At 38.2% G+C, this 23,397-nt stretch overlaps 2 protein-coding genes across 3 annotated transcripts in view; one reads left to right on the forward strand and one right to left on the reverse strand.

Moving 5' to 3' along the window:
• Positions 1 to 23,397, forward strand: part of LOC142334689 (uncharacterized) — a 293,593-nt gene that overhangs the window by 166,474 nt on the left and 103,722 nt on the right. The window lies entirely within an intron of this gene.
• The window catches only part of LOC142334701 (ATP synthase peripheral stalk subunit F6, mitochondrial-like), a 117,357-nt gene that overhangs the window by 605 nt on the left and 93,355 nt on the right, over positions 1 to 23,397 (reverse strand). Inside the window, exon 2 of the mRNA XM_075382948.1 lies at positions 9,830 to 9,994. Coding sequence (XP_075239063.1) covers positions 9,830 to 9,990 — 161 coding nt within the window. The 5' untranslated portion in view covers positions 9,991 to 9,994. The remainder of the gene's footprint in view (positions 1 to 9,829; positions 9,995 to 23,397) is intronic.

Consider the following 23,397-nt stretch of genomic DNA (forward strand, 5'->3'; position numbering starts at 1 on the left):
AATCTATTTGCCGACACAAACTATAAATATCATCAACTATAACTATCCCATTCAAGGTTGAGGTCCAGACCCAAATTGAGCTATGATCAGACCCGTGTATTGCCAGAGCACAATTACAGGGTCTGGACAGAGGTTCGAGCACAATAGTCTGGACCATAGTCTGATTTGGGTCTGACTACAGGTCAATTCGGTCAGCAAAGCGCTGCAAGGTTGTTCGAGAGCTGGACGTGAAAGGTGTCCAAATCGCCAGGTTCGAGGAGCGTGTGTGTGTGTGTGGGGGTGACTGAGGGGGTCACACTTTTAAGACTAAGAACCGCCCCCTCGCCCCCTCACACCCTGAAATTGACTCCTCAAAACTATTTCGGTGAATCGGATACTTAGAGACTATTAAGGCCAAATGGTCTAAGAGAGTTGCTCGCCCACTTAATGCCCTCCGAGTGCTACCTGTTTATCCCGTTTTTGAGGACGAAAAGTCAGAAGATAAATCGGTCAAGCAAAAAATTGCATTTAAAAACCACACGACTAATATAATTGCTACAAACTTCGCTTGAGAGCAAATAAACACAAAAAATGATCTGACAAAGATACCACAAAAAAAACCAAGAGAACCGCCATATGTCTACGCACAGCTTACATCGTTAAAGCTGCGATCAAAACTAACGTAGTTGAAGACCACATAATTACCAAAACGTTCATCAAATCAGTTTCGCTGTTATATTCCTTTATATTTGGCTAAGCACAGTCAAATAAGCTCAGTGGTTTTGTACTTCCGTCTATTTGGGTGCGACGAACGTGTTTTCTGGTTATATATTTACTTGTTTCTCTTCCGAAACAAAAACTGCCCCTGGAAGAGACGTTTTGCACATTTGAAATTTAAGCGTTTTCAATACTATTCAACAAAAGATTCGGGAGGCTATTTGAAATTAAAAAGTAAACGCAAACCCCCCTCCACAACACCGGGTGAAAAGCTGCTGGGTCCCCCCAGCCCTATGGCTTCAAAGTACAGTCTATCCCCACTGACTTCAGTGGAAGTCCCCAGATACTAGTATAAAACTAGTGAGACCGTGTAAAAAGCACGTAAAACCAACTTGCGAAAATAACTTGAATAAAAAACCAGCTTAACTCTTTTATAAATTTTAACTTTTTGCTAATATTTATATAACATTAAGATCCTTGTTTTTATTTACTACTTGGATAAGTCATAATTAAGCCAAAACCCAAAGTAATAGCAAAATTTAATAATTTATTAAAAAAATAAAGCAAATTTCAAAATAAGAGCGAAATCCCTCTTTTACGAGCGAATCACTCTTTAAGAGCGAAATCGCCCCTATTGGAGTGATGCCCCAGTACAAAATCACTATTTTTCGTGCTTAAAGAGTGATTTCCCTTTTTTTAAATAAATTTTAAAATTATCTAAATTTTTTAATGAATTTTTATTTTTTATTTTAAATTATCTACACTCTTCAATAAATTTATATTTTCTTTTACTTTTTCTATATTTATTCCATTATTAATAAGAAATGATACAAATTTATAATATTTACATGAACAACTTTCTCCATTTAATGTAATAATAGGATTGGTGTAACCACTTTGTGGATCAGTATATAGGCCCGTCTATTTGGGTGCGACGAACGTGTTTTCTGGTTATATATTTACTTGTTTCTCTTCCGAAACAAAAACTGCCCCTGGAAGAGACGTTTTGCACATTTGAAATTTGAGCGTTTTCAATACTATTCAACAAAGGATTCGCGAGGCTATTTGAAATTAAAAAGTAAACGCAAACCCCCCTCCACAACACCGGGTGAAAAGCTGCTGAGTCCCCCCAGCCCTATGGCTTCAAAGTACAGTCTATCCCCACTGACTCCAGTGGAAGTCCCCAGATACTAGTATAAAACTAGTGAGACCGTGTAAAAAGCACGTAAACCCAACTTGCGAAAATAACTTGAATAAAAAACCAGCTTAACTCTTTTATAAATTTTAACTTTTTGCTAATATTTATATAACATTAAGATCCTTGTTTTTATTTACTACTTGGATAAGTCATAATTAAGCTAAAACCCAAAGTAATAGCAAAATTTAATAATTTATTGAAAAGATAAAGCAAATTTCAAAATAAGAGCGAAATCCCTCTTTTAAGAAGGAATCACTCTTTAAGAGCGAAATCGCCCCTATCGGAGTGATGCCCCAGTACAAAATCACTATTTTTCGTGCTTAAAGAGTTATTTCCCTTTTTTTAAAATAAATTTTAAAATTATCTAAATTTTTTAATGAATTTTTTTTATTTTAAATTATCTACACTCTTCAATAAATGTATATTTTCTTTTACTTTTTCTATATTTATTCCATTATTAATAAGAAATGATACAAATTTATAATATTTACATGAACAACTTTCTCCATTTAATGTAATAATAGGATTGGTGTAACCACTTTGTGGATCAGTATATAGGCCCGTCTATTTGGGTGCGACGAACGTGTTTTCTGGTTATATATTTACTTGTTTCTCTTCCGAAACAAAAACTGCCCCTGGAAGAGACGTTTTGCACATTTGAAATTTAAGCGTTTTCAATACTATGCAACAAAGGATTCGCGAGGCTATTTGAAATTAAAAAGTAAACGCAAACCCCCCTCCACAACACCGGGTGAAAAGCTGCTGGGTCCCCGCAGCCCTATGGCTTCAAAGTACAGTTGGAATATCAAATCTCTGAATAAAGGACATCACAAAACTAGAAAAACAAAGGTAAGGGATCAAAAAAAAACAAACGATGAGTTAAACTAACATCCTCCCTTTTTCGACAACAGCTATTGATGAGTCAACAATTTTGCGCTTTCTTGGGGTCCTAGAGCTTTGGATATAGCTCCTTAAAAACCGAAGCTGACTTTTAATCTCAGGTAGGTGATGGTGTCAGCATAGCTACCCTCCTTTTGCGGACAGCTTTGAGGCTACTTCTATAGGCACTTTTGGTCTTCATTGCTCAGTTCTGCCTGTGCATACGATTACAATAAAGTTTTCTTTAAGTATCTTGTCAGTTCCAGATATAGTTTGCGTGGGGAGAATTTTTCACGATTTCAGATTTTTGTTATTCGTAGGATACCGCTGAATGAGGCACAAAATTGTGGCATACACGTGATTCTTTGTTTTCCCTTTGCACTTTTGCCTAAAAATTTATCAGCTACTGAAGTTTGCTCCAGCAACTCTTTTCGCAAGGCATAACCAAGAGATCGTAGCTGCCTGGTTCGTGTAATCCTGAGAAAATCCCGGTTACATCCAACCTGCAGTAGTACTTAAGAGTTATTTCTTATCGATTTCCGCAAGATTTATTGCGAGCGTCGAAAACACCACATGTGGAAGGCTTCTATTCTGTTTTCCATTCTCTTCGTTATTATCCAAGTTTCTGATCAGTAAAGAAGCATCAAACGAACATTGCATTTTAAGAGTCGGTTTCTGGAATTGAAGGACAATTTTTTGCCAGTTAGAATGCTTCTCAATCTGAAGAATGGCCCTCTCAAAATGGGTGCTTATTTTAACAGCATCTCTGCGGTCAGATGAAACCAAACTTCATAAGCCATTGAAGCACTTGCATTAATAGAGTTCATCCATTTTAAAATACCGATGTGACAAGTGGCTGTAGACCTTCTTCGCTTGTTCCGATTAACGTCGTATCATCCGCTCGCCAAATGTTCATATTCACGACTCAAATTCAACCAGATAAATCTTCCAGAGACCCCCATTACTTCCGTAAAGCCAAAGGAATTCAGGTGAGTGGATTTTCTATGGGATCAGCTTTGTTTACGTAACTTAGAAGCCGAACCGTTGCAGCCTATCGTCCTAGAGGCATTGGACCAGGCAACGATATTTATCTGCAGCTTCCACATCATCCATCAAACTGTTTAGTTGATTATGAGCTACTCGATTAAGTGTTTTGTGTAGTCAACAAAGCTTAAATAGATATTCGCCATTTCTTCGTAGAGTTTGCAGATATTTTTGAAGACATTTTTAGGGAGCGTAGGCAGAGCGAAACAGCGTTTAGTATGCTGCAGTCAGATCTAAAGACATATTGAGGTTGCATCAGATCATTTTCAAACTTTGGTATATACAGAAATTTCAGTTCATCGCAGTTCCTTTTAACCAATTGATTGAGCGAAGGATAATTGTCGGCGCTGAAAGAGATGTTGCATTTTCCTTTTTTCGTTCGACACTTTAACAAATTTTTCGCTTATCCAGCTTTTCATTGGAGGCAGACTTTTAATTCAGTACAGATATTAGCAGAACTTCATTGCAGGAGTCGAGATGTTCAACTGCTTTGCCGACCGTCTCGCGATAATAGCGATTAATTTAATGGGTTACGTTGTCCCATAGGATCTACTCAGACTTCAAGTGCAGGTTTTTTTCAAACGGTGTCCAAGTTTTGCAATCAAGGGATAATGGTTACAACCACAATCAGCCTTTTCAATAGAATTAACATCAAGAATTGCATTAAAAGTCTTGTGTACAAGTATAAGGTAAATCTGATTGTACATTTTTCTATCGCGACTTTGCCACGTCCAAAGATTGGACTGTTTTTTCTGGAAACCGGAATTGACCACACGGTTTCTGCCAAGGCGCCATTCTCAAAGAATAATACCCAGTTGCTTTTCCTCGCGGAGACCAAAATATGACGTTACACCTTAGTATTGAAATCAAGCATGATAAATAGTATTTCTCGGATCAAATCTTGATTTTTGCGACTACATTCGCATAATGCACATGTAGATTCTGTTAGTCATTCTTTTCCATAGTTACCATAACTTAGAATCCAAATCAAATCTCTTTATTCAAAACCTTTTTCCTAAAAAAATTGCAAATTTTCTGATTGCAATACTTTATCATATATCACAATCAACCGTCATTACTCAGGATTGATTTTCAAATAGCTAAGAATAACCGTATATCACCTTAACTTTATTGATTAAAGCCATCGAGAGAGCGATGTTATTTATTGCTTTTTAGTAGTAGTAGTGGTAAAAGTAGTAGTCAAGGATTTAGGAGCTGGGTCCTCGGGTTGTTAGTCCATTTGGTTTTCGATGTAGATCATGAGTACTTTCTATGGGTTTTCTAGTGGATTGCAGCCTCCAGTTAGACAAATACAAGTTTCCACCTCATTGTATAAGTTTTCGAAGTACTGTCAAAAAATTGTTAGCGGTTGCTTTAGCTGTTCAGATGCCATATCAGTAACTCGTGGCAGATAATTGTAGAGTATCGTAGTTCATCCGAAAAAAATTCCATCCGATTTTTTGAGTCGTTACTTTAAATTCCTTTCTGCCACCTTGTAGTGTATTCAATTGCACTTCATAAATCTTCCTTGTTTTAACAGGTTCACTGAGCAGCACTTCGAGCAGAAGTAAACCGTGCAATTCAGAGTAAAAAGAAAGAGGCAAAATAATTCGAGTTTCTTTGATTTACCTCTGTACTTGAGATTGACCCCACAAAACGATTTGAAGCAAAAATCGATGCCCTTTTTCCATGGACCTTAGATTAGTTTTTCACGGGAAAGAATCTGAGGCACATGTAATGATGGGGAAAACGTAGCGTTGATATGCGTTAAGTTTGTTCTGCAAAGTGCAGTTGTTTGACAGATTACGCTTGAATAGAAAGGGCTCAAATACCTTTTTTGCTACGTCTTTTTGTATCTTCTATTTGCGATAATTTGAAGAAATTAGAATAAACCTTCAGTCCAATGCCAATCTAAAAAACTTGATGAGCTACATTCAGAGCTGTATTCAGATATTCAGATTTGGATTCAACACCCTTGAGGCGATACCTCAAAAGCCTTATCTACTACTACGACTACTTCATTCCATGTCCGAGAAGCCGATACAATTAATCAAAGGTATTTCTGTTCAGATTCAATCGACAGGTTCTGCTTTTTAAACTTTTTTTTAAAATCTGCATTTTTGAAATTCAGTATACCGCACTCTTTGACATTTAAATGCATCTCCTTTATCTTACACCAGGTTGCAATAGTAGATAGCGCATTTTCAGCGTCGGATTGATAACTGACAAGTAGTTATAAATCATAGGCATATCCGAAGCATTTGTCAATAGCAATTTACCTAGGCAGATCAATAACAAAGAGAATGAAGAGGAGACAATCCTACTGGCAGAACTGGCAGAAATACCAGGAGATCCTAGAAGAGAAGTGCAAAAACTGGATCCCTAGTGAGAAGATCGGCAAAGAAGACGAGCGATTAACCGAAGTACTTCTCCAAGCCGCCCACGCCTCAATACCCTTCGGAAATGGAGGCAAGTCACGCCTGCCCTTCTGGAATGAAGACTGCACTGAAGCTGTAAAAGAACGAGATGAAGCCCAGGAAAGAGCAACCGCACCAAGACACTCGACAGAAGATGTCACGGCATATGTGCAACTGAAAAAGAAGGCACAGCAGACCATCAACAAGGCCAAAGCGGCGTTTATCCGCGAAAAGACAATGCGACTAGGAGCTAGTTGCGACCTATAGGGGCTCATCAAAGCCATGGATAAGAGTATACCCACTGCAAAGCCCTCCGCGTCAATCGCAAAGCCAAACAGCGATAAACGAGCCGTTACTGACAGAGAAAAAGCGGATCTTTTCTGCAGCACTTTCGCCCAGGTCGCAAGGATCGAGAAAAACAAGAAGCAAGACAAACCAGTGCGACTGGAGGCAAGACACGCACTTGCTCGAAACTGCACCTGTAATGGATCCCCACATGATTACTGCAGCATGTTCACGACCCAGGAACTTAACCAAGCTTTGAACGACATCAAAACAGGCCAGAGCCCAGGTCCGGATGGGGTCACAAACGAGCTACTAATCTGGCTGCCAGACACTACAAAGCGATTAGTACTGGATCTCATAAACAGAAGCTGGCGAGAACATGACACCCCCGCATCATGGCTGAGAGCAGAGATAGTTGCCATTCCTAAGAAGGGAAAGGACTCAGGAATCGTAACGAACTATCGCCCCATATCCCTGTTAACTTTTGTATCAAAGCTCATGGAACGAATGATCCAAGCAAGGTTACTGCACTTTCTTGAAACCCGGGGCCTCTTGAACCAAAACCAGGCCGGTTTCCGAAAAGGAAGGAGTACAATGGACCAGATTGTGCATATCGTACAGGCGACTTTCGACGCCTTCGAGCAAACTAGCGATGCTTGACTTCACAAAAGCATACGACCGCGTATGGAGGGACGCGCTTCTGCACAAAATGAACAAACTTGGAATCCCGACATGCTACATCAAGTGGACTAAAAGCCTGATTTACGACCGACGTTCGAGAGTGAGATGGAATGCAGTCACATCCAAGTCGAGAGTATTCCAGGACGGATTGCCCCAAGGCAGCGTGTTAGCCCCACTACTGTGGCTCATATACATAAACGACATCTCCGAAGGATGTAGCAGTAAAGCCCTCTGGTCACTTTTCGCGGACGACACTGGTATCCTGGCTACAGCAAGCTCTCAAATGCGCCACAATACTTCAGCCCGCCCTCAACCACGTGTATGATTGGACTAAGAAGTGGAAAGTGGACATGTCTCCCGGAAAATGTTGCTTTTCAACCTTCACCTTGGACCCAGCAGAGACTAAGGGAAAAAAGACGCCAAAGCTCTGCCTAGGTGGAACACCACTACCCTTCGAGCAGAATCCAACGTTCCTGGGAATAAAACTGGATGACCAGCTAACTTTTTCAGCCCACGCCGAGACAGTGAGAAAGAAGATGATCGAGAGGAAGCGGTGCTTATCCTCGCTAAGTGGAAAATCCTACGGTAGCAACCCATTTACACTGCGAACAGCGTACATAGGATACATCCGATCAGTGTGGGAGTATGGAGCTGCAGTCTGGATGAACCACGCGGCGCCCGCAACGAGAGCAAAAGTTGAAAGCCAACAGAATCATTGTGCAAGGATAATAACTGGATGCCTTCGCAACTCAAAGAGTGAAAAGGTTTTTGCCTTTGCGCGACTTTTCCCCCGTCACTGAGAGCAAAGGAACTGGCTGCCAGAGAGAGAACGAGAGTACGAAAACTCCCGGCGGACAACCCAGTCAAATCCTTAGTGAAGGCTGCCGTGAAGCCAAGACTCAAGTACAAAGCACGAGAAGCATGGACCCGAGCCTTGAAGAACGACCCACATGCACAGCCACCCGACGATGATTGCGTTCTAGAGTTCAAACCGAGTTTCCGTCGCATAGCTGAATGGATTGAACTGGAAAGTGGTCTACAAAACAACCTTGTAGATACCTACACGACCTGGCTATCACTATGGCAAGAAACAAGCGGCATACAGATAATAGCCAAACCGCCAAACATGCCGAAGAGAACAGAAGCCCCGGAACTCAGGAAGCAGAGAGCACTAGAAGCCACCGACAAGTACCAAACCGATGTAAGTGTGGACAGACGGATCTGTACAAGAGAATCAACGAAATGGTGGAGCCGGAATTTTCCTAATCGACAACTTGCAGAACACCTCACATGACATGAAGCAGCCCGCAGGAGCCATCTGTAGTAGCACAAGGGCAGAACTTGTTGCTATAGAAACGGCACTATCAAATCTCCCATAGAGCTATAAGAACCTTGTCTTATACACCGACTCCAGAGCAGCCCTGCAGAAAGGTCCAACAAGACAAACAACAAGCGTTGGCACACGCATCTGGGAAAATCTGGTCGAGATCAGAAACCACGGCAGGACAGTATGCCTACACTGGGTGCAAGGACACCCAGATCTTGATGGAAACGAACACGCAGACACGCTGGCCAAAGAAGCATCGGAGATGGCACAAGAAGTCCCCCTAGATTTCGCCTGCTTCAAGATTGCTGTTCGATTTTTCATCACCACTCAGTGGAGCTCAAGAGAGAGCCGCCTGCCTGACCCCATTGGCATCGACGACTGTAACCGATGGCAACGCTGCACCATCAGCCAACTGAGAGTTGGAAGTTCAAGACTGACAAAAGACACGCTCTTCAAATTTGGGAAATGCAACAGCCCGATCTGCGACGATTGCGAGACAGAAGAAGACGCAATCGAATACATGCAGACGAGGTGCCAAAGCACAGCCCGAATACGACTCGAATACTTCGGACCAAACAACTCGATCGACGACGCCCTGAAGACACCAGCGACAACCCTCCTAAAATTCCTAGCGAGAGTGGGACGCTTCAAAACTGGAGCCCCCAGACTCCCTTCGGGGGACTGATGCGCAGAGAGAGAGAGAGAGAGAGAGAGAGAGAGAGAGAGGAGACAATCCTCTTCCAACATTTCCGACATGACAGCTTTTCCAAGACTTTTAGCATGTTTTGACCATGCTATCGAATATTGTAACTTTTGAATAAAATTCAACACAATTTTTCTCTTTCTAAATTTCTTGACTAATATTAACCTTGATTTGCTTCTTCTATTTGTTTAATACAAATGAACCAAACCGACTGAAATCGCAAACACATTGTTCGCGATCAAGCGGAGATCAATTCCTCTGGAGCTTCCTTGAGCTACATGGCCATTTGTCAACTGCTTTAGCGAGTAGGTGGCAATAGAGCCACCAAAGAGCCTCAAGGGACATCATTGGGACATTTTTCTATTGGCAACATGATTTAAATTAAAATACAATTCTGTGGTTTAGAGATTGCTTTTAGTAGCCAAGTGTCTTCAATTCAACTGCGTGGATCACTCAGAATTTAATAAGTTAGGGTCGAAAACCCAATAAAAAATCCAATCCGTGCATCAAAAATTTTACTTAAATAGACGACTACATAATTGCTTCAATTCTGTCAGTGAGCAACTAACGGAAAGAAATCAATGCTAGTCTACACTTACTTCACTTTCGTAGAGTATTCCTTTATTTTGTCCAGATAAATTTGCTGAATTGGATCGGCTGCAGTAGCAGCCATATTTCTGTTCACAGATACCTGGCAGTTCAAACCAAGTTTGCTCAGGCAAGCTGGAGCTAAAGCACGTTTACCCAACGTTGAAAACATATTGTCTAAAAAAGTAAATAGTACCTTCATATCTAGATTCACACATACACACATTTCAGGCAATAAAAGCAAAGCAGAGCAGACAGGAATGTTTTACATGCTCGTCTATATATCCAAAGCTGGAAAATGTTTGGAGTGCTCTGAGGGTTACATTCCAATGTCCAGCACAAGCTAGAAACTTGAAAAAATTTTTCAGCCGTCCCTAATAAACGACGGCAGAGTATTGGTGAGGTTAGAGGGGCACGCAGAATACGCAGCTGTTTTGAATATCAATTTAGTGTTGTTCGATAATGGGTGGCAAAAATGCGTAGTAAATCAGCTTATATAAAGTGTAAAATACCCGCCAAAGCTTGATTTGGAAGTGTGAAATTAGCTCGAAGTTAGCGCATGTGGTTTCTCACTTTTAACTTTCGGAGTCATGCTGAAACCCCTTCTTAGGAGCTAGGTTTCACCAAAAAGATATGTACGAAAAGTGAGTCTTTTTTAAGTGATTTGGTCAGAATATCTGCAGTCATGTTTTCTGTAGTCAAATATAACAGTTCAAATTTGTGTTTTTCTACCAGTTCTCGCACAAAGTGCAGTTTTATGGCAAAGTGTTTAGTTTTTCTATGATGCATAGAATAATTACTTAATGCAATACAAGCCTGATTATCGACAAAAATTTTCAGAGATAGTTTACAGAAAATTCCTAAGTCCTCTAGAATTCCACTTAGGTGGATGGCTTCTTTACTTGCCCCAACAACAGAGTTGAATTCTGCTTCAGCAGTTGATGTTGCTACAGGCCTTACAACCCCAACTAATTCCTCCAGACGACTCACTTAACTTAAAACAAAAACCTGAAGTGCTCCTGTTATCTATGTTCCCTGCCCAATCAGCATCAGAAAAATTCAACAAATCCAGAACCCGAGTCTTACGCAAAGTTGAAGTCTGATTCATTGTTCCTCTTAAGTATCTAAGAACACGCTTGGCTGCTTTCGAACGTATTTCTCCGGGATTTTCAACAAATGAACTGAGAGCATTAGCAGCAAAACAAATATCGGTTCTACGCGACAAAGCTAAATAGTTAAGACAACCTATCAAACTTCGGAATTTCGATTTGCCATTCTAAGTTGCTCCTCACTCCCCTCCTGAAGACAATCAATTTTTGAAAATTTAAAATTTTCTTCTAATGGTGTGCCAATTGGCCTACAATCAATCATTTTGAAAGTTTCTAAAAAAATTTTTATGTATTTCTCCTGACCAATTTTTTTCCGATGAAGTCCTCTCCTTTTCCATTCCTAAAAACCACGTCAAAACTGACTAACCACTAATTTGAAAATTCTGGGAAACTTCAGCGTAAAACCAATCACAAAAATTTTCAGGAAGGCCACAAATTAAGTCATCTACCCACAAACAAAGAATTCCAACTATTTTTTTATCTTATTTTTTACCAACAAACGTTCGCCATGAAATGATTTAACAAAACTTAGTGTAATCAACAAAACCAGTTTTAGTCAAAGTCCAAAACCAGTTTCTTCCAGATTGTTTCAAATCATACCAGTTCTTCTTCAATTTACAATTGAATGGTTTTCCATTTTCATCCAAAAGTTCAAAACCTTCATGTTGTTTAATGACTACATCTTCTTCAATCGGAGCATTTAGATAAGGAGTTTTTATGTTTATTTTTAATTGATAATCGTTAGAAACAGCCAGACACATCAAAATTCAAATGGTTGAAAGTCTAGTTGTAGGTGAGTAAGTTTCATAAAAATCTTTTCCGAAAACTTGGCTAAAACGTTTTGAAACAAAACGAGCTTTATAGCGACATATATCACCATCAGGACCGAATTTCAAAAAAAATATCATCTACTTTGTACTGGTTTTTCATCACTTTTCAATAGGGACCAAATATTGTTTTCAACCAAAAAATTGTACTCATTTTTCATTGCTTTGAAGCAATTTGGATTTAGCAAAGCTTCATCTACAATTTTGTGAAGAAAAGGATTGATAGCGAGTTGACTCAAAAAAATCGCCATTTGAATCATTATCAATGTCTTCGACCAGTTTTTGTGTTTTCTTATGTTTGAAGTAAAAATCATTTTCATTAAATCTCACACTTCTTGACTTTCGAATTTTGAGTTCCCCTTTTTCGTCTTCAAAACCAATCAAATAACTTTTACTATTATCAGAATTCCCAGGAAGAATTCCCTTTTTGAGGTGTGATCTAGTCTATTGCGAAATGGTTTTTCAATATGCATAAATGCCGCACAACCAAAAAGTTTGACAAAAGAAAAATTAGGTTTTTCATTGTACATCGTTTCAAAAGGTGTTTTCTCAAGAGCTGAATGTAAAAACATGTTTTTGACGTTAAAAGCCATGCTCAAAACATACGGCCAATATTTTTTGTCCTATCCAGCGTTGTCTAAGAAACAGCAAGTCTTAGCAACAGAAATTCCCCAAATTCTTTCAATCTTTCCATTTTCTTGTGGAGTATATGGAACAGAGTTTTTAAAACGAATTTCTTGAATACTACAATTGAATACTCTCAATGAATTCCTTACTACAATAGCACTTAAACTAATTTGAATCGTATTCTCCACCTCCATCAGAAAATAAAGTTCCCGGTTTTCCAACATCAGCTCAAAACTGTTTAAATTGATCCAAGGCCTCGTCTCTTGTTTTCATGAATTAAACTTTTGAGAAACGACTGAATCTATCTACAAATCCAAATGCATAACAATGGCTATCAATAGCTTCAGGAGAAATTTTTCCTAAGACCTCTGCATGCACAATGTCCAAAATTTCTTTCGCTCTTGTCATGCAACTTTTGGGAACAGGCTGTTTTTTCGACTTATTTAACCCGCAAACTGCACAAAACTCAATTTTTAAATCACTTATTTTCATACCCTCAACAAATTTTGGCAGTTTTTTCAAATCAGAAAAATCCCGTCTTTGCATGGCACATTTGTAAACTGTCAACATTAAAACAATTTTCATTAGAACAAGGAAAACTTTTCCACACAAACCATCCATTTTCAACTTCAAAAAGAACGAGACTTTACTAAAAAAAATTTAAGTTTTTCACCGAAAGAAACATCAACACCCACTTTTCTAAGTTTTGAAACAGAAATTAAGTTCTTTGAGTTTTCAGATACGAACAAAGCATCTTTTAAAACAATATTTTTTAATTCTGCCTTGCTCTTCTTTGCGAAAAACTCAACAACCCCTTTTTCCTAATATTGCAGAGTGCGTTTTGTTGGCCTTGCGAATTATGCCGGAAAAATTTTCATCCAGTTTAGCAAAAATACTTTTATCTTTAATCATGTAGTTTGTTGCAACAGAGTCAACGATAAAAACTTGGTGTTCAACACAATTCTCACTCGAGAAAAAACAAAAACTTTCCTCTTCTTGTTCTTCCGAAACTAAATTTTGACTTTCTTTTGAATTAATGTTTTGTTCATTTTTCATTGCATGGGATTCAATTTTTTTTAACTGAAAGAGTTCTTGGCAATATGTCCAATTTTTGCACTTAAAACAAGTTATTTTTGAATTAGGTTTCTCTTTGTTAGGCTCCGATCGTTGTGCACGACAAAATTTTGCAATATGCCCCCTCTTGTGGCAATTAAAACAAGTTCGATCATTGGTAAAAAAAAACAAATTCTGATTTCTCTGTATTTCCGTTGTTGCGTTTCTCACTTTGAAAATTTATCAAATCACGTGTATTTTCATCCAAGGTTTCATCTTGACCATATTTTACCAGAGTACAAAAAGCTTTTTAATTCACGAGGAAGTCCCTTCAAAAGTATTGACACAAACATTTTTTCACTTATTGTTTCATCAAGTTCGGAAAGGTTTAACTGCATGTCCTCGGCTCTAGTAATATAGTCTACTATGCTTTCGTAATTGTGTTTTCTCATTTTTGTTAAATCAGATATTAGTTTTTGTAAACACGGCCTCTCAAAACTTTTAAACCTCTTACACAACACGCTATAAGCTTCAGATTCTTTACCCTTATATGGTTGCCAAAAACAAAACTGACTTCCTCTCGAGGCACTGAACAAGTGCATTCCAAATCGCCATCTGTTTTTCGTCAAAAATATCTTTGCCCTTTCTATCGGCCGCTTCAAATTGCTCCTGTGAAGGTAAAAACTCCCTATATCCTACATTGCCATCAAGAATTTTATTCAACTTCAAAACATACATTCGGGCCTCAAACTAATAAGAAAAATAGACACGGTCTTCTTCTTTAAAGCTAAAAAAGGTTATAAATTGTTTTGCTATTCATTTTTAAAAGGGGAGATATTTTTGTGTGTGTGTGTAAAGTTATGAAAAAAAAATTTAGTGTTCAACATAGTAAAATTAAAATTTGAAAACTAAATCTTCTCGCACACTCCATCGAACAAACATCTTAAACCACAAAATTAAAGAACACCAAAAAGGTCTTTCTTTATTCAGACCCTCAACAATTTTCTATTTTTCTCAACAAAACCAATTTTATCCTATTTTTAAAAGCAACACTATCTTAGGCTTTGGAAAAAAAACAAAGTAAAAACGTCTTTTAAAAGTCAAACAATTGACCACCAAACAGTCTGCATTTATGAAATTTTTCGACCTTGACATAAAACTTTTTAACAATAAAGCGGAGTCTGAAAAAATTCGTCGCTATACAAAGTAAAATTATTAGAAAGCAGTGCTTTTTAAAAGCTAAATGAGAAATTCTGTCTACCTAGATAAAAGATGACCCCTTTTGTTTGTGAATGTAGTATCTTTGACAAAGTTGGAGTGGAAATTGACCAAAGTAGCCACTGATTCCCCCACTGCGACTAAGCACGATGAAGACGGATACTCCAAATAATTTCTCAAACACTGGCTTAAATTTTTCTCTTACGCATGGGCCAACTTTTGCCGAAATCTTTAGGCAAGCTTTCTATACATCATGTTTTACTATGGTGTTACTATCTTCGACCATATTGCAGGTTTTAATATTTTTCGAATGTTGTACACAATGTTACATGCCCTGCAGGAACTCTGTCCATAACCGCTTTTACAAATTCAATCTGTTTTACAGATGGGTTTACACTTTTTAATAAATGGATTTTTTAATCGACACTTTTTTAATTGACCTTTTTGTTAAATTACGAGTGGTTTTCAAACACCCCTATTTAAGCTTTGAGGCGCGCTATAATCTGTAACTTTAAGAATATCAAGAATAAAATAATCCATTCAATCATAAGTTTTATTGTTTAAATCTCTCTCTCTCACACACACACTATCTTTTCTCCCTTTCTTTCTTATCTTTATTTGTGATTGACTAGGGCACTCTCTCTCTCTTTCTTTGTCACTCTGTCAAACAGGCAGGCCATCCCTTCTCTTGTCTTGTCTCACTTGTCAGTTTTCTGGTCCCATAAACTATTGGTGAGGTTAGAAGGGCACACAGAATACGCAGCTGTTTTGAATATCAAATTAGTTTTGTTTGATAATGGCTGGCAAATAGACGTAGTAAATCAGCTTATATAAATAGTTTAAATTACCCGCCCAAGCTTGATTTGGATGTGTGAAAAAAGCTAGAACTTAGCGCATGTGCTTTCTCACTTTTAAGTTTTGGAGTCATGCCGAAACAGAGAAAACATTTGGCTGTAAACGCTTTAGAATTATATACCTTCAAGATGACTTCTCTTCTATTTTCTCTTTCAAAAAGTCGACATTTGGTTTTTTAATGATAACAACAAACTAAACAGGGGGGATGATCCACCAAATGGACGGAACAGTGAGCCCTCACTATGAGAATGTAGTACTCTTGACAATCTTGGAGTGGACATAAACTAATATAGCCACTGATTCCCCCAGTGCGAATAAGCACAATGAAGGCGGACCCTGCAGATACTTTCTCAAACACTAGTTTAAATATTTCTCTTACGCATGGGCCAACTCTCGCCGATTTCTGTAAGCAAGCTTTCTATACATCATGTTTTTCTTTGCGGTTACTATCTTTGACCATATTGCGGGTTTTCATATGTTTCGAATGTTGTACACAATGTTACATGATCTGCAGGGACTCTGACCAAAACCGCTTTTAAAAATTCTATCTGTTTTACAGATCGATTTACACTTTTTAATAAACGGGTTTTTAATCGACCCTTTTTTAATCGATCTTTGTGTTAAATCACGAATGGTTTTCTTACACCCTTAATTAAGCTTTGACGCGCGCTAGAATCTTTAACATTATAAAAATCAAGCATAAAAAAATTCATTCAATCAACAGTTTAAAAGTTTAACTCTCTCTCTCACACACACACACAATCTCTCTCTCTCTCTCCCTCTTTGTATCTCTATCTCTCTCTTTCTCGTTTTTCTCTCTCTATCTCTTTCTTTCTTTGTCCCTTTCTTGTTCTTCTCTCCCTCTCTCTCTCTCTCTATCTCTCTTCTGTGTTTTCGTTCTCTCTCTTTCTCTCTCTCTCTCTCTTTCTGTCTTTCTCTCTCTATCTATCTTTAACTTTATGAATATCAAGCATTAAATTAATTCAATCAATCAACAATTTCAAAGTTTAAATCTCTCTCTCTCTCACACACTATCTTTTTTCTCTCTCTTGTCTTCTCTCTCTCTCTCTCTCTCTCTCGTGTTTGTTTCCCTCTCTTTCTCTTTCCTTCTTTTCTTTATCTGTGATTAACTAGGGCATTCTTTCTCTCTCTTTCTTTGTCACTCTGTCAAACAGGCAGGTCACCCCCTCTCTTGATTTGTCTCACTTGCCAGTTTTCTGAAACCATAAAATATTGGTGAGGTTAGAGGGGCACGCAGAATACGCAGCTGTTTTGAATATCAATTTAGTGTTGTTTGATAATGGCTGGCAAATAGACGTAGTAAATCAGCTTATATAAATAGTTTAAAATAAACGCCAAAAGCTTGATTTTGATGGCTGAAAGTAGCTAGAACTTAGCGCATGTGCTTTCTCACTTTTAACCTTTGGAGTCATGCCGAAACAGAGAAAACATTTGGCTGTAAACGCTTTAGAATTATATACTTTCAAGATGACTTCTCTTCTAATTTCTCTTTCAAAAAGTCTACCTTTGGTTTTTTTAATGATAACAACAAACTAAGCAAGGGGGATGATCCACCAAATGAACGGAACAGTGAGCCTTCACTGTGAAGCATAGAGCAGCATAAAAACTACATCAAATTTACCGCAACCACACGCTGTATTTTAAACTTAATAATAATAATAAAAGATTTAGAAAAAAGTTATCCACGGCTCGAGTAAAACCCGCTCATTGTAAAAATAAAAGATTTAGAGTAAATTATCCACGGGCTTGCGTAAAACCCGGTCATTGAGTGGTTTGAAAATTATGGTTCAATTACGTACAGATCAGTTTCTTGAAGTTACTAATTATTGCAGCCAATAGTTATTGCAGCCAAATTTCCGCAGTCTTTCCTAGGAAAATTCACGCAAAAATTCACTGCCACGGATGGATCCCAACTCACGGAAGCCCTCTACAAAATTAACTTCAATTTCTTGAAATTTTTACAAACTCTGGGTTTTGCATGCTCCTTTATAATCAATTGAGAATTTTGGAGCGTATAATAGTTATCCAAAATACGTACAATGAGCGGATAAAATTGTGAAGACCCTCAACAGGCTTAAACAAACTGCCTATCAAATTTCCGTTTTCTGCGTGCCATTTTTGCGTTTAGCCTGATCTTCCTGTGAGATCAATTATGGGGAGTATGGCTATGCCGTACATTGAAATGGCAATAGGTTCGCAGTGTACGGTGCCTTCGTAAGACTGTAAGCTAAAAAAATTTAAATGCGAATGCCGCGTTACGAACAGATTTGATGCGGCCGTGTATGACTTTTCAGTAACACAGCTCAAAGCAGGCCAAATTTTTGTGATATTTTCAAGAGCTTATTCTCGATTGATGCAGTCGAATGCATTTTTGGCTTCCAATAAAAGTGCCGCTGTTTTCGGGAACATCATTAGCAGACCGCATTGAACTTATGGCATGTTAAATACCGTATTTTTTGCCTAGGCGGAGCCGGTTATTGCCTCCGAAAGACCACCGGTCACTTTATGTTCACATAACGATACGCTTCCAATAATACAGCGCAATAGCACTGAAGCTAGGGCTTTGTTTGGTGGTATGAGACAACAAGTTTTGCACGCTGTAATCTGTTTATCAGGCAATTTTTTCATGCCTAACTTTTTGGCTGTTTTGAATAACGCTTTCGCAATATTGATTGAGTGTTCTTTGAAGAAAATTAGAGTTCGTCTCCATTCGTTTACGTCTAAATGTGAGGGACTTTGGCTGTCATGGTTTTTTTAGGCCAGTTTTTTAATGGCCACCTTTCTTAAACAATTTTGTGACATTTTTAAACGGAGAGATGTGGTATGGATTGGAATTGAATGCTTGTGGTTCAAGAAAAAATTTTGAATTAAATTGTGGGGTTTGTGAAAGGCACAAAAGCTTGTCAAGACAATTCTTAAATTTGTTCCCCACTTTGGGTTTGTTGAGCACTACGGAGTTTGTTTTCCATTGACAAACTCTTTTACAAATTTGCTCAATCTGTTCGTCAATAATGAGGAAAAAATCCCAATAAAATTGGTTGCGTCTTCGATGCTCGACATAGAGTTTCTGTGGGACGGCTTCAGTTGCAGTGTTGCGTAATTCAACACTATCTTCACCTGTGGCAAAATAGAGCAAATTAAATCGTGTATGGGGTTGTTCTGTCTGAGTGTTGATGGAGTGACGTGGTGGTTTACAGAGTGGACAATGGAAAAAAGGGTCAACAGCACGCTTCAGGCTGTTACAGCTTACGTGAAGCCATCCACAAGAATTGCACGGTATACTGCCGTTACGAAGCTGCTTCCGGCAAGCAAAACAACCCTTCTGGTTGTCTTTGTTTTTTTTCATATGCAGAATAGCACTTGCAATCTAAGGACATTGCGGAAAGGAACACTGAGAGATTTGAAAAAGAGTAAACACACAGATTAAGGAGTTTAGCATGCGTGCAAAACACTGATTATCACCATTTGGGATAGGAACACAATATTTACAAACAAATTTCAGGTTTTAACTGTGAGGACCTTTAGTACTAACAACAGAGGAGAGGAAATTAAACAGAAAAAATATTAGATCAGATTTATTGAGGTTTAGTTTCTTATTTATTTGTGGTTGATTCGCAAGCAAAATGGATTTTGGAACAATAAATTTTAAAGAGTTAAACTTTATAATAAAAAATCCAACAAACACTGCCAAGATAATAAAAAGCTGCGATAACACCAAAAATTTTCACTTTTAAAGAAGGATATGGCGAGAGAATTTTTCAAAAGTTCCTTCAACGTAGCTCCTCCCTAGGAGTGAACACAAGACATAATAGCTCTTGGGTCCCAGAATTTTTTCCATGGGGTTCCTAGAGCAAGTCTCTCGGACCACCTTGTCAACCATCTTAGGTTGAAATTGCCTAAACTCATGAACTGGAGTAAACAAAAACTAAAAAAATTAAGTTTTAATTTTTTTTGTGGCGAATTGTTCTCAAAACAAAAAGAAATACATCGAAAAATACAATTTGTTGCTGAAGGTTATCTTCTCTTGTGGTTTTGAACTAACGTTAAGTGAGCCAGACAAGAAAAAATTTAGTTTGTTTTATACAACAATCCGGCCTCTAATTGATGTCACTATCACAACAAGTTCGCTTCCCTGGAATCTCTAAGGGAAATATTTTCACAACTTTTGATAAAGAATAGATTTTTTTGGTCTATAGCTATCGTAAAATGGGATCAATTCATGTCCTAATAACTCGTTGAACCTCAATTTCATTCTGGTGTCAAATCAACTCAGAGAAACACTATTATTGTATAGGGATAACTTTCGCTAGATATGCAAAATTTGTACTGATTTTTGCGACGGTTAAATTGTTTCTAATAAGTTTAACTGTGAACGGGTTATTTGAAGCGGAGATCCCGCCATGTTCTAGCTTGTCGAGGAAAAAAAGATGAAACAGGATAAATATTCCCTACAAAAATTATTCGGTTAGTACGCATCTTTTTATTACATGTGGAACTGGCAAATTACATGTATTGCATGGCTCATGTCATGTTTCTAATTTATTGGAGGAAGGAAGTTGATTTTAACTCAATCAGCTGTTTTGCGCCGTTTACGATTTTACGTTTTCTTTTTACCATTTTACGAATTGCTACTAGAACGAATAAACACACGCCAAGGCGCAAATCATCTGCTTTTCCACGGAAAGAAACGAAAATGAACTGGTTTGAAAGACATGAAGAAGTACACTAAAAAAAATTGGCGAGTGCGTGGAGCAGCAAGGGTTATACTGCTGTAGGAAGTTTATCAATTTCAATGGTTATGATACCTCCATCTTTAATGTAACTCTTTCACTTCCTTTTGAAAACCAAGGTGATTGTCCATTGTAACTTTGGTTTTTCAATGCATATATTTTTTATAACAACAGTCTCTTAACTGTTCAGCCTGTTATCATTCAAACTTGAAAACCTAATTTGAAAAGGATGGGTTTCCAATTATTTAGTGCTCTTCTACAATGAATTCACAGCAATATCGAATATTGGCATACTGCAGATCGTATTTAGCTTTAGTTACGTACTCTGTGAGGTCAATGATTTATAAGCTGAAATTGAGTGGCCTAAAACTGCTCCCTGAGGAAAATCATGCTTTAGCTTACTACTATTTGAGAGCACTGCAATAAAATTGAACAAGATACTTTTCTTTGAATAGCATTGCAAAGGTTGAAGGCTTTCGAGACTGTATTTTTCTTAATAAATTTTGATGTTGCAGTGGGTAAAAGTTTCCAGATAAATTGGGCAAAGCAGTACGTACAACATTTTTTAATCAATTCCAGGCTTGACTGATTAAACGAAATATGGTATCGCGTGCTGCGCTGATCCTCCACTTCGAAACTTTAACTGAAGTGGCAAACAGAAGTTGCTACTCTCAAGGGGACATTTGGTTTGTACAAGGCTTTTTTCTGACGTTTTGGAAAATGAAGTAGTTCTCAACATTTGACGATAGTTAACAATGTCCCACATATCAGCTGTTTTTTATATGGTTTTTGACATCACGTCTGCAAATCGCAGTAAAAACACAATCTTTAATACCTTAACTCAGAATAAATAACTTTATACCATTAATACATTAAATCAGGGCTAAATTTTGCTAACCAAGAAAAACAGGTCATGCAAATAACCTACACGGAACCATGGGTTTGTTGTTTTTTTAATTCTTCGATAATATGGAAACAGTCATTTTCTAACATTAATTAAAGTAAAAGAGACGAGCTGCCAATAGCGAAATATGGTTCTTCTCAATTTTCATAGCAAAAAACTGCTCGGGGATTGAGGACACGAAACAAAAATTTTCTAATAAAAATGTCCTCTTCAAATTTGTTTCAAAGAACAAAATTTTTCGATGCAACAGTTTTTGGAGCTTACATTTGTCTACCTTCAATTATTAATTAGATTCCAGGGACATTTAGCAGTAATACGTGATATGAAACAGTTCAAATTTTTTTCTGCTCACCTTTTTATAGACTTGTCGGTTTGTTTCGCCTTTTTTGAATACAGATTAGTATTCTGTAGATGAATATAGGCAATACATTTAAGATGTTGTTTGACGATCACGAAAAGAAAATTGCTTTACTCGTCAAAGAGTTTCCTTCAACATTTGTAGAGGTTTTTTTCTTCAAAAGAACTTCCTTAATTAGAGCGGGCTCTTCCATGTTACTCGATAGAAAATAAATTAACATGTCAAATATATTATTGGCAATTAGTCATTCAAAAGATTTTAACCATTGAAAATGTCACAATTATTTACGAAAAAATTGTTTTTATCCCATCAAATCGTTATAATGCGAACTTATTTGTCCTCTAACGATTAAATCGCAAATCAAAACCGAAAGAATGTGGTCGGTGAGCAGTCAAAAGCAGGAACAAGGCTTAAATCTAAAGACATGTTTTCAGTAAATATGTTATCGATATGAGTTTTTGGTGTTTTGCATATAGACTAATTATTTAGAAACTTGAGAAGAAATTGAGGAATTATATGCTCTTATTCGCAAAGATTAAAGCTTTTTAATGTTTTAATGCCATCCTTAGAGCGATTGGATTGATTCGCCAGATGAATCGTCTACATTAGTCAGTAATTCCTCAAAGAATTTGTTGATATATATTTGGAGGGTGTATATTATTTTCAACGGCATTTTAGACAAGCAAGTGTTTGAAAATTTGCATCAACTTCCAGCTCACAATAGCTTGTATTTTGAATACAATAAAAAATTTAAATCTTTACATTCCATAGGAGGACCTTTGAAGAACACAAACAGATTTAATCAACACCTGTTGCGATAACAGCAGTTAAATAAACTGCCAGTGTAATAACTTTTAATGCCCGATCGATACTGGAATAACACTTCAGCATTAGACTACGAGTTTCTCACACTCTTTTCCCGCCACTGTTACTAAGCAAACTGTGGCGAGAAAAGGGTCTGAGAAACTCGTGATCTAATACCACACACGTTTTTTAGACTACAAGTTTGATAAACTTGTAGTCTAAAAAACGTTTTTGGTGTTTGTGCTGCGTGTTGTGTGTGTGGCGTGGGTGGCGTATGTGCGGTGTGTGTGGAGTGTGTGTGTGTGTTGTGTGTGTGTGTGGTGTTTGTGTGGTGTGCGTGGTGTGTGTGAGTGTGGTGTGTGTGTTTGTGGTGTGCTGGTGAGTGTGTTATCTGTGGTGTTTGTGTATGCGTGCGTGCGTGTGTGCGTGTAAGTGTGTAAGTGGGTGTGTTTGTGGGGCGTGTGTGTGTGTGGTGTGTGTTGTGTGTGTGGTGTTTGTGTGGTGTGCGTGGCGTGTGTGTGGTGTGTGTGTGTTTGTGGTGTGCTGGTGAGTGTGTTATCTGTGGTGTGTGTGTATGCGTGCGTGTGTGCGTGTAAGTGTGTAAGTGGGTGTGTTTGTGGGGTGTGTGTGTGTGTGTGTGGTGTGTGAGAGTGTGGTGTGATGGTGGGTGTGTGGTGTGTGAGAGTGTGGTGTGATGGTGGGTGTGTGGTGTGTTATCTGTGGTGTGTAAGTGTGCGTGTGTACGTGTGTGAGTGCGTGAGCGTGCGTGTGTTTCTCTGTGTGTGTGTTTGTGTGTGTGTAAGTGTGTGTGTGTGAGTGTGTGAGTGTGCGTGTGTACGTGTGTGCGTGCGTGAGCGTGCGTGTGTGTCTCTGTGTGTGTGTGTGTGTGTGTGTGTGTGTGTGTGTGTGTGTGTGCGTGTGTGCGTGAGCGTGCGTGTGTGTCTCTCTGTGTGTGTTTTTTGTGTATGCGTTTGTGTGTGTATTTGTGTGTGTGTGTGTGTGTGTGTTTGTGTGTGTGCGTGTGTGTGTGTGTGCGTGTGTGTGTGTGTGTGTGTGTGTGTGTGTGTGAGTGT

The sequence above is a fragment of the Convolutriloba macropyga genome, chromosome 1 (genome assembly GCF_964194025.1).
Source record: "Convolutriloba macropyga chromosome 1, txConMacr16.3, whole genome shotgun sequence".
NCBI lineage: Eukaryota > Metazoa > Xenacoelomorpha > Acoela > Convolutidae > Convolutriloba > Convolutriloba macropyga.